This window comes from Colobus angolensis, unplaced genomic scaffold (genome assembly GCF_000951035.1).
Source record: "Colobus angolensis palliatus isolate OR3802 unplaced genomic scaffold, Cang.pa_1.0 Scaffold78, whole genome shotgun sequence".
Taxonomy (NCBI): domain Eukaryota; kingdom Metazoa; phylum Chordata; class Mammalia; order Primates; family Cercopithecidae; genus Colobus; species Colobus angolensis.
The window spans coordinates 3,979,243-3,991,333 of record NW_012121598.1 but is presented as its reverse complement, the minus strand read 5'-3'; the positions used below and the strand labels follow the sequence as shown (position 1 = coordinate 3,991,333).

General features: G+C 38.2%; 1 protein-coding gene across 1 annotated transcript in view; it reads left to right on the top strand.

The window, feature by feature from the left end:
• The window catches only part of SHC4 (SHC (Src homology 2 domain containing) family, member 4), a 139,179-nt gene that overhangs the window by 101,528 nt on the left and 25,560 nt on the right, over nucleotides 1–12,091 (top strand). Inside the window, exons 7-9 of the mRNA XM_011928581.1 lie at nucleotides 4,052–4,175; nucleotides 5,757–5,928; nucleotides 10,597–10,657. Coding sequence (XP_011783971.1) covers nucleotides 4,052–4,175; nucleotides 5,757–5,928; nucleotides 10,597–10,657 — 357 coding nt within the window. The remainder of the gene's footprint in view (nucleotides 1–4,051; nucleotides 4,176–5,756; nucleotides 5,929–10,596; nucleotides 10,658–12,091) is intronic.

Genomic DNA, 12,091 nt, shown 5'->3' with positions numbered 1-12,091 from the left:
ATCTCAGGTTCTTTTGAATCTTAGTGTAGTACTTGATACCCAGGGCTGGAAGTGTGAGCCCATCCTGCTACAGGTGGGATGAAAAAAATCCAGACTTTCATCTGATTCCCGACATGGAAAGCCAAGCTCAGACCTTGGTAACGAAGTTACCACATCACTGAAAAGGCACCCTCTTTTTTGTAACTTTTATATATAGACATATATCTATGTGTCTTTCTTCTTTCCCTTTAGCTGAAAATTGGGCAATTCTTGGCCAAGCTTTTGGAATTGGTTCTAATCCTGGGAAATGGGCATATTTATATGTGATTCAAAGCCCACCTCTATCCTGTCCCTGGTCCCATGACCAACCTAAAATAAAACCATTTCCATAGAGCAACATAGCATGTCTATGAGTGGCAACAATGGAACTGTGAAAGTACGTGTGCTCCCCGGAGGTGGTGAGACTGGACAGAACATCTGCATGGGGTCAGTCTGTTTGTCTGCTGTTGCTTCTTGCCTGGAGACAGACAGACACCACTGTTTGTTCTTTTATTTTTGTCCAGTCTTCTCGAGCTGGGTGTGGTGGGGCATGCCTGTAGTCCCAGCTACTTGGGAGGCTGAAGCAAGAGGATCACTTGAGCCCAGGAGTTCAAGTCCAGTCTGAGCAACATAGTGAGACACTGTCTCTATAATAAATAAAGTAATATGGTAGTAATAAGCTAATCCAAAGAAAAGCAGAAAATTATGTTGATAGCGTCAGCCTATAAACAGGACCCAAACCTTAAAGCATCAGAATCAGAAAAGTTGAGGTAAGTAAAAGATTCTAGAGGTACGCCAGAAGCCGTAGAGGCTGGTTGATGTGTGTTTGATTGATTCATTCATTTCTGTGTACCCACATACCGCCCTGTTCCTCAGAGAGTTTGAGCTTCTGTGACAGAGGAAGAATAGGATTTCTGTAAAACAAAAAGGGGCTTCAAAGATGACTCAGGGCATTGTCTTGGCAGACAAGAACCTTGCCATAAAGTGACTTGTTCAAGGTCACATAAATAGTGGCATAATTGGAACTTGAACTCAGATCTGAATCTTTTCACGGAGTTCTTTTAAACATCCTATTCTCTCATCTCCCTCACTGGAAGTACAATTTAGCTTTTCGTATTTATTTATTTATTCGTTTATTTATACTTAAGTATCCTGCTTCTCTCATTGTCTTCCTCATCTTTATCTCTCAACATCTCCTCAATCCTAAGAAAAAATAAAATTGCAAAAATTGTTGTTTCCATTTTGATATGACTTTTTATTTTGACTTTATTTATTGTTATTATTATTATTATTATTATTTTGAGATGGAGTTTCACTCTTGCCACCCAGACTGGAGTGCAATGGCACCATCTCGGCTCACTGCAACCTCTGCCTCCCAGGTTCAAGCGATTTTCCTGTCTTAGCCTCCCAAGTAATTGGGATTACAGGCACCTGCCACCATGCCCAGCCAATTTTTTTTTTTTTTGTATTTTTAGTAGAGATGGGGTTTCACCATGTTGGCCAGGCTGGTCTTGAACTCCTGACCTCACGTGATCCACCTGCCTCAGCCTCCTAAAGTGCTGGGATTACAGTCGTGAGCCACCACACCTGGCCTTGACTTCATTTTTGATTGGACTGAGAATTTATGAGATTAAAAACAAAAGGATTACCTTTTCTTTAAAAAAAAAAGTATTTATTTGGTTAGGTTGTTAGCATATTAGTGTTAGGAGATATTTTATCATTTAAGCCATATTTGATATTAATGTAAGCTCTCTCTCTTTCTTCCTTTCTTTTTTAGAGACAGAGTTTTGCAATGTTGCCTAGACTGGGGTGCAGTGGCTGTTTACAGGTGTGATCACAGTACACTAGAGCCTGTAACCCCTGGGCTCAAGTGAACCTCTCTTCTCCCTCCTTTAAGCCTCCCAAGTATCTGGGACTAGTGAATTACCTTTTCTTATAATGTAACACAGCTTCTCTTGGCTCAACTGGAGGATACATCTCCAAGGGTACTTTTTAGGTCTCGGGATACGAGGCCTGACTAGCAAAAAGGAGACTATTTCCACAAATGACCAAAGAAATAATTTATATCACCTAGTGGCTATAAGAACATGTCCTACTGCAGGGAACCACTGCAGTTCTCACTTCAAACAACTCAAAGACAATTTCATACAGTAGAACTATTCATATGATTCAGAGAAATCAGTATTTATTCATTCAACAAGTATGTTTAGAGCACTTTCTATCTGTTGGTCACTATGTAAAGCTACTGTGGAGAAAAATATAGAAACAATATAAAATGGCTGTCTAAAGATAGACCAAATATGTTCCTTTGGTGGGAAAGATATAAATTTATAGATATTCTTAACTGGGTTTCAAAACTGGAGTTAGCTCCTAAGTCTATTTCAGGATCCAATTTGTATTTTAAAGAGGCAACTTTATAAGAATGAAGGTTTGACACCTTAGCCTTGTTTGATTTAGTAATACCACCACACCACCATCACACACACACACACACACACACACACCCCTTTCAAAAGTGTTCAGACAAAATTTTTAAATGGAAGTCAAATTAGTTTTGAAACGAGAATATCTGAGATTCCTTGAGATGATTATTAACATAAGGCTAAGAAACACTTTATAGGTTCTGTTATAACTTACTGTTATCAACTCTACAAATTCTATTAGATGTCAATGAATTGCCTTTTACTTCAAATAAATACAAATTTTTTCCAAGACAATGCAAAGCATAAAATCATGCTTCCAAGTTAGCATAGTTAAACCAGTCCATAAAGACAGCTGTCTCTCCTCTCCTCAGATATCCCTCTTAGTAATGTTTTACAGGTTTGTTTTCAAAATGCTGAGACCCAAGATACTTTCCCTGGTATTTAATCTGATTCTCCATGCACTCCTTTAAGAGTATTTAATTACCTGTTATTTAATCTGATTCTCAATACACTCCATTGCCTCTCCCCTGCTTTCCTATTCTCAGAGAATAGCTGACAAGTTTTACAACACTTGTGTATATTAAACTGTTATTGGGCTTTTCCTCATCTCTCAATTCTTCAGGTTATCCCAGTGTTCCTTTGTAAAACTTCGTCATGAGACTTATTGCCTCTGTCTTTAAGCCATCCTTAGGACTCTTTCTAGGTCATTGTTAGGAAACTTCAATCATTATATCTTCATATTGCAAGGCCATATTCTCACCAAGGCAGGAATGATGTTACATATGGTAGAGAGATTAATTTACAGTACCTAACCACAAGCTCCTCTTTTCAGTGGCAGCAGCAGATTTGCTTACCCATTTATAATAGCAGATGCCTGCCAGTGCCCCAACTTGTTTATTTTTGTGTGAAAACTAGCGAGTTCCCGGTGACTGTGTTTCAGAAAAAGTATCTAATATAAACTCTTTTATCTTCTGGTAACGACACCTTCACCCAGTGCTGATTTTGATGCTTATTGAAGATAGTTCTTTAGTGGAATTTCAAAGATGGGGATTGCTGTACTTTTCAGTGCTTTGTAATAGCAATGATAGGAAAAAGGGGTGGCGGCAGGGGAGGGGGTTGGTATTCCAAAGCCCCTATCTTTACCAACAGCTCCTTCCCCACTTTTGGAAGCGATTTGGAAACTCATATTTTTTCAATCTTCCAAAACATACCATGCAAAGAGGACAAAGATGAAACCTCAAACTTCGCCCTCTGTGTAGATTACTGCCCTAAGCATCATTTACACTGAATTCAAGAGCTAGCAGTTAAACATTAGTCACATTATTAGTCAAATCAGTGTATTTTTATAAAAATGTGGCCCCCAAATCCCTGCCTTGAGCCCCCAATTTGTAAGTGTTGGATATATTTTGATGTAAAATTTGAATGTTTCTTCTCTTTGATTCATGTGAAATGTGAACTATTCTTTATACCGTTTCATGGCTGCAGAGAACTTGTAGTACTGCTCCCTTTTATTCGATTATCAGTTGATGGTTTTGAAGTATTTTGATTTTATGTAATCTTCTCTTTCTAAAAATTTATTATAATATTGTTTTTTGTACGTCCTCTTGCAGCCTGTCACATATTGGAATGCCACAATGGAATGGCCCAAGACGTCATAAATACCATAGGGCAGGCTTTTGAACTCCGGTTTAAACAGTACTTGAAAAATCCTTCTTTAGATACGTCTTGTGAAAGGTCAGCCAAGAGTTTTATAATAATTTGACAATATGTGTATATATATATATATGTGTGCAGTTTTCTGTATATATTTATTTGTGTGTGTATATAACATTCATGTGGCATTTTAAAATGAACTAATCAAATTAGTAATTTTTTTCTTATAAATAGACACAGTCTCAGTACAAAATAATATTTTCCTTCCATTCACATTTATCTAGTTATATCCTCTTGCTTTATAACAAGATCAAAAGAGTAGATCCCTTCTCACTAAAAGTAAGAAGAGATTATCTCTGTTATTCTAGCACTATAAAGAGCTTTGAATTAGTGAATTGAAATCAAAATAATAAACATCAATAAACTTCTTAGATTTGATTCAACCCCAGATCCTTTGCATATCAGTTAAAAAAAAAAAACAGCAAGAACAAAGAACAAAATAAGAATTAAATGTCTCTTGTAGGAATTCCTGTCAGTTGGTTTGCGACGTAAATAGATAGGCTCCAGCTAAACTGTGGTTGGAGTGGAACATGATGGGACCCAAGAATTTGGTTGTTCTAAGGCACAGAAAGTCTGCAATGAAAGCTGAACCCTTTCAGGCCTGTCAGACTCCACCAAGTGTGGAATGCAGTGATGCCTCTGGCTCACACAATTCATGCCGGAGAAACAAAACTCTTAGGTACTTCAAAATGCATTTTCCTCTGGTTTGTCACTCTGTGTATCAACAAATACTCAGTTTGGAGATCTCCTTTTATGATGTAGTCTAGGGTAGCAAAGGAGAGGCGGTTACCAGGAGGCCTTGATGCTGAATTTTTCCCAGGATAGCACTTCTGTCTTAGTGCTATAATTTTATTGGCATGTAATGAACCCAACAAAACTGTGTGAGTTGTCAGTTGAATCAGTTCAATCCAAATAGACTTGATTTATTCTTTTTTTTTTTTTCTGTAAGAAACTATCCCTGATTCCAATTTGGAAGAAAAGTCTGTTTGTTTGTTTGTTTGTCTTGCCCTGTTTCAATTTTTAAAACAATTCCATGTTTATATAAATCTACCCACTTACCACATATGGTTCTAATATTTCTTTATTAATCCCATATACCCCTCCAGTTCTGTGCAGACAAGATAGCTGGCCATAGCTCTCTTATTTTTTTTTTTTTCATCTTGGATTAATAAACTGGGACAGGCCCTGTACCCAAAGAACAGTATTTAAATTTTATGTGGGCAAAACATTTCCAAAATGGAACAATCAAAGTGTGCTGGAGATACTCAAGAATACTTTGTATTTTTATAATCTTATAACAAAAATGTCTTACATTTAGGGAGTTCATATATTGTTATTATCATTGTTTTTATCACTGGAGGAGACACAGAAGCATCCCTTTGGCACTTTCTATTGGCTTACCCCATTTTGTCTACAGAAAGCTAAACAACTCAACCATCTGACTGCTTCACCCAGATGTTTAACATCACTTAAGCACAGCTATAAACTGAAAACATGAATGCAAAGTTTTTCAGGATGATTTGCTTGGTTCCGATCCCCTTGCATCCCTTACAGTATTTGAATTTTCGCCCAGCCTTTTGAGGATTCTTTTTTCCTTTGCAGTGAGGAGGTGCATATTGAGAGCCATGCCGAGGAGAGAGAAGATCATGAATATTACAATGAAATTCCAGGGAAGCAGCCACCAGTAGGTGGTGTTTCCGACATGCGGATCAAAGTTCAAGCCACGGAACAAATGGCTTACTGCCCCATACGGTGTGAAAAGTTGTGCTATTTGGTATGTAATGTTTTATTGTTATTGGACCCAGCAGTGCAATTCTGCCCTTATCACTAGAGCCTTTACTTTGAGGATTTCCAAATGCTAATTTAGAGAAAGTCCTGTCTTCCTCAAATATAGAGCCGGAGAGTGAATAACTGTCAGAGGCTGCACTAGATCATTTTTACTCCTAATCCCCCAATTGTAGCCTCAGCCGATGATCTCATATCTCGCTTCACTGGAAGACTGAGGTGATCCAACATGTTATCCTCAGCTTCACCCCTCCACAGCTCTAAGTCTGCCCAGGTTCTCCTTGCTTCTCTTCCTTAGCAACTATCTCCAAAGCTAATCTTTTCCCTGTGCTTCTCATCCAATCCTCTCCTGCCAACTCTGTGTCCTAGTTCTGTCCAGTAACCTCTGTCTCAGTCTTCGCTCTTTCTCTATTGGTTCCTTCTGCCTGCAAAAAACTTGGACTCCCTCAACCCAACCTAATAATGTTCCACCTCCTTGTCATCTTCCTTTCACCCACAAACTTCTAGAAAGCATCGTCTCTGTCTTTGTGTTAACATGTGTACTATACTGGAAGATCTGAGCTCGGCTTGACAACTTGATGGAAGTTACTTTTACAATAGTCACCAGTGGTTTAATTGCTAAATCTATTCTTCAGTATTCTGTGTCTGTTTATAATGTTTGACCCCTCTTCTTTGTTGTTGTTTTTATTTTTATAATTTCAACTTTTATTTTATTTTATTTCAGTTTTAATTTTCTTTCTTTCCACCTTTTATTTTAGGCTCAAGGGGTCCATGTGCAGGTTTGTTAATAAGGGTAAATTGTTTGTCATGGGGGTTTGGCATACAGATAATTTTGTCACCCAGCATAATACCTGGTAGGTAGTTTTTAAATCCTCACCCTCCTCCCACCCTTCACCCTCACATAGGCCCCCGTGTGTCTATTGTTCCCTTCTTTGAGTCCATGGGTACTAAATTCAATCTTTAGTTTAGATTCAGGGAGTACGTGTGCACATTTGTTACATCAGTATATCGCATGATGTTGAGGTCTGAGATACAAATGATCCCATCACCCAGGTAATGAGCATAGTAACAGATAGCTTTTCAGCCTTTGCCCCCCTCTTTCCCTCCACCTTTTTGTGGTCCCCAGTGTCAATTGTTGCCATCTTTATGTCCATTGGTACCCAATATTTAGCTCCTACTTATAAATGAGAACATGTGGTATTTGGTTTTCTGTTCCTGTGTCAATTCACTTAGGATAATGGCCTCCAGCAGCATGCATGTTGTTGCAAAGGACATGACTTTATTCTTTTTTTGTGGCTGGCTGCATAGTATTCCATGGTGTATATGTACCACATTTTCTTTATCCAATCCACCATTGATGGGCACCTAGATTGATTCCATGTCTTTGCTATTGTGAATAGTGCTGCGATGAACATACGGATGCATGTGTCTTTTTGATAGAACAATTTATTTTCCTTTGGGTGTATACCCAGTAGTTAGGATTGCTGGGTCAAATGGCAGTGCTGTTTTAAGTTTTTGAGAACTCTCCAAACTGCTTTTCACAGTGACTGGACTAGTTTACATTCCTACCAACAGTGTATGAGCATTCCCCTTTCTCTGCAGCCTCGCCAGCATCTGTATTTTTGACTTTTTAATGATAGTCATTCTGACTGGTGTGAGATGGTATCTCATTGTGGTTTTGATTTGCACTTTTCTGATGATTAGCGATGTTGAGCATCTTTTCCTATATTTGTTGGCTGCTTGTATGTATTCTTTTGAGAAATGTCTGTTCATGAAATTTGCCAACTTTTTAGTGGGGTTGTTTTTTGCCTGTTGAATTAAGTTTCTTACAGATTCTACATATTAGACCTATTTGGATGCACAGTGTTTGTGAATATTTTCTCCTATTCTGTAGATTGTCTGTTTACTCTGTTGATAGTTTCTTTTGCTGTGCTTAGAAGCTCTTTAGTTAGGTCCCACTTGTCCATTTTTATTTTTGTTGCAATTGTTTTTGAGGATGTAGTCACAAATTCTTTCTGAAGGCTGATGTCCAGAATAGATTTCCTAAGTTTACTTCTAGGATTCTTACAATTTGAGGTCTTAGATTTATATATTTAATACATCTTGTATATGGTGAAAAGTAAGGGCCCAGTTTCGTTCTTTTGCGTATGGCTAGCCAGCTATCCCAGCACCACTTATTGAATAGGGAGTATTTTTCCCATTGCTTATTTTTCTCAAAGATCAAATGGCTGCAGGTGTGCACCTTTATTTCTGGGTTCTCTATTCTGTTCCATTAGTCTATGTGTGTGGTTTTGTGCCAGTACCATGCTGTTTTGGTTACTGTAGGCTTATAGTGTAGTTTGAAGTCAGATAATGTGATGCCTCTGGCTTTGTTATTTTTGCTTAGGATTGCTTTGGCTATTTGAGCTCATTTTTTGGTTCCATATGAACCATCATTTTCTGGGGAAAATGATGTTGGTGTTTTATTGGAATAGCACTGAATGTGTAGATGGCTTTGGCTAGTATGGCCATTTTTATTATATTGATTCCTCCAATCCGTAATCATGGAATGTTTTTTCATTTGTGTCATCTGTGATTTCTTTCAGCAGTGTTTTCTTTTTCTCCTTGTAGAGACTTTTAACCTCCTTAGTTAGATGTATTCCTAGGTATTTTATTTTATTATATTTTGGTGGCTATTGTAAGTCAAATTGTGTTCTTGATTTAGCTCTCAGTTTGAGTGTTATTGGTGTATAGAAATGCTACTGATTTTTGTACATTGTTTTTGTGTCCCAAAACTTTATTGAAGTTTATCAGTTCTGGGAACCTTTTGGCTGAGTCTAGTGTTTTCTAGGTATAGAATCATATAGTCAGTGAAGAAAAATAGACTTATTCTTTTCCTATTTGTATGTTTTTTATCTCTTTCTCTTGCCTGATTGCTATGGCTAAGACTTCCACCTCTTAATTTTTTTATTTTTTTTTATTTTATTTATTTATTTATTTATTTATTTATTTATTTATTTATTTTTTGAGATAGAGTCTCACTCTGTCACCCAGGCTGGAGTGCAGTGGCGTGATCTCGGCTTACTGCAACCTCCGCCTCCCAGGTTCAAGTGATTCTCCTGCCTCAGCCTCCCAAGGAGCTGGGATTACAGGTGCATGCCACCATGCCCAGCTAATTTTTGTATTTTTAGTAGAGACAGGGTTTCGCCATGTTGGTCAGGCTGGTCTCAAACTCCTGACCTCAGGTAATCTGCCTGCCTCGACATCCCAAAATTGCTGAGATTACAAGCGTGAGCCACCACACCTGGCCCTACCTCTTATTTTTTGAGACCTCTTCTGTAAGCTTCCAAAACATTTCCACCTTATCATTCTCTTTCTGCATCTCTAGTCGCTGCTGTCCTTTCATTTTTTCACATTTTCCAACATTTTATTATGAGTATTTTTAAACGTATAGACTATTTGAAAGAATTATGCCGTGAATACTCACAAACTCACCATCTCAGTTCTACAATTAACATTTTATTATATTTGCTTTATTACATATATAGCTGATTATCATCCATTGATCCATCTTATCTTTGATATGTTTCAAAGTAAGTCGTACCTTTTTACATTATCATTTATTTCATCTCCTCCAATAAAAACACAAGCCCTGCGATACCACCACGTTAGCACTCTCCCAGGCTCTACCCTTGGCCTTTATCTTGCTTCTGGCAGGCCACCTGTGTACACACTTTCTCTAACTTCTCTGTCTTTGGCTCTTATGTATCTCTGTAGCTGTAATGCCGCATTGCGCTACATTGCTTACCTACATCAAGGGTGAACTCAGCATTTTCTCCCTGACTCCAAACTTGATTCCTCTACTGATTTACTCATGTTTGTTAATGGCACTGACAATCTTTCATTAATCTACAATCTTCTGTTTTTCTCACACTTTGGGCCCCATATAAGTTCAGTCTTTAAGACCTAGGATTCTACCATGAAAATATTTTTTGAGTCTATCCAAACTTTTCCACTTCTACTGCCTCTTTCTAAGTACTGGTCCTCACTTGCCTAGATGATTCTGAAAGACCCTTTCCTGACTCCAATCTCATTCCCTCAAACCCTCCTGCACAGTGCTGCTAAACTAATCTTTCCAAAGACACTGCCCATCTCAAAGGCATCAAGCGGATCCCTCCCCCTGGTATATTGCTGATGAGATTTTATGTACAGGGATGATCAAAGCTCTCTGGATGAGATTTTTAAGGGTGAGACGTGAGCCTGGCACAAACCTGAGTAGAGTAGAGATCCAATCTACCAATTCAAAGTTAAATAGAAGTTGGCTACATGGCCAATGTTTGTAGCAATGTCCTGAAAATCACTTTCTGGCTGAGACTTGGATTGAGTTCTGGAATGCGACTTCTCAAGCAGAAGCAGTAACCCTCAGGACACAGGACACTGGTAGCCTTTAGAATCCCTCAGCTCAATCAGAACCAACTCTGCAGCTCCAAGGCGATGAACTATGAAGAGTGTACACTGTTCACCCAAAATATCAGTTTACTTTTCTTACTTGTCAAACATTTCCTGTGTCAGAAAGTGAAGTCTGCTATATTCTTCTGGGAGTATTATTAATTTTTTCTTTTAAGTTTATGAATGTGTACTATGTTTGTAAATGTTTCATAATTTGTTGTTCATGCAGCCTGGAAACTCCAAGTGCAGCAGTGTATATGAGAACTGTTTAGAACAAAGCAGGGCAATAGGTAGGTACAATGCCCTTCTCCATCTGCCACCCTCCTTATTCCTTGTAAGTCCTATGGACATGTGTGGCCCTTGCTCTTAAATACTTCATTGAAAAGTCAGGTATCTACCACTAAACACACAATCCTTTGGCTGTAGTCTTCTCAGAGAGGCCCACAATGTTGCATATGTGTCACTAGGAAGGCTCATGGTTCTCCCTTGCTCTTGTGCGATCTGCCATGCTGATGGTTTTGCTTTATGGAGTCTTTTACTGCCTTGACATCATGAAAGCTCTCTCTCTGGAAAGGTGCTTTCTCTGCTTGAAACCCAAGGGAGTTCTACTTCAAAGATCAGGAGTAAGCGAATGTGAAAATTGATGCCTGTCAGATCCTTTAGGATTAAGATAAAACCTTTATTCTGGCATGGCACAGGGAACAAAAGGATGTCTGAAATGTGATAGTCTCAATTAGGAGCTTGTTCACCCCATACTTGCCAGAGTATTAAATGTTTTATTACTGCATGTGATCATTGATGTTGGACAAAACGTTTCCACAGCATCAACTATCAGATTGGAAATATATTTTAATTAAAACAAATTATACTGTGAGTTAGTCATTTTTATTCCTATTACTTGTTGAGCATATTTATTTCTTCAGGAAGGAAAGTTTTACAGTTTTAAAGGGGGAGATGACTGAACTGTGTAAATAATGCAGTGGAGAATAGAGATGGATAACCATATTTAAGAACTCAAACTAAATTAGCAGGAACTTGCCATCTACAAGACAGTCACTTCCAAGGATACTTTTTTATTTCTTATGGAATTGCACCAATGTAATATATTAATTTTATTATTTTTATATCATGAAGGATATATGAAGATTTATTCTTTCTGGTATAGGTATGATTACCACCTTCCTCTATCTTATAAACAGAGTAGTGAACTAAGGCAGAATTTTATTTTATTTTTATTTATTTATTTTTTTGAGACAGAGTCTCACTCTGTGGCTCAGGCTGGAGTGCAATGGCGCAATCTCGGCTCACTGCAACCTCAGCCTCCTGGATTCAAGCAATTCTCCTGCCTCAGCCTCCTGAGTAGCTGAGATTACAGGCATCCGCCACCATGCCCAGCTAATTTTTGTATTTTTAGTAGAAATGGGGTTTCGCCATGTTGGTCAACCTGGTTTCAAACTCCTGACTTCAAGTGATCCGCCTCCTTTGGCCTCCCAAAGTGCTGGGATCACAGGCGTGAGCCACATGCCAGGGCTAAGGCAGTATTTTAAGTTCTGTAAAAGCATGCCTTCTTATGATAGAAATTAAAATTCCATGCCATTCTTTAAAGTTATTTAAAATTCCAAACCAATCTTTAATAACATTACTAAACAAATTAAATTAATGGTAAGTATGAATCTCTTAAAAGTTACGCTTTCTGGCAGCCATACTTCCTTCCTCTCTCCTTT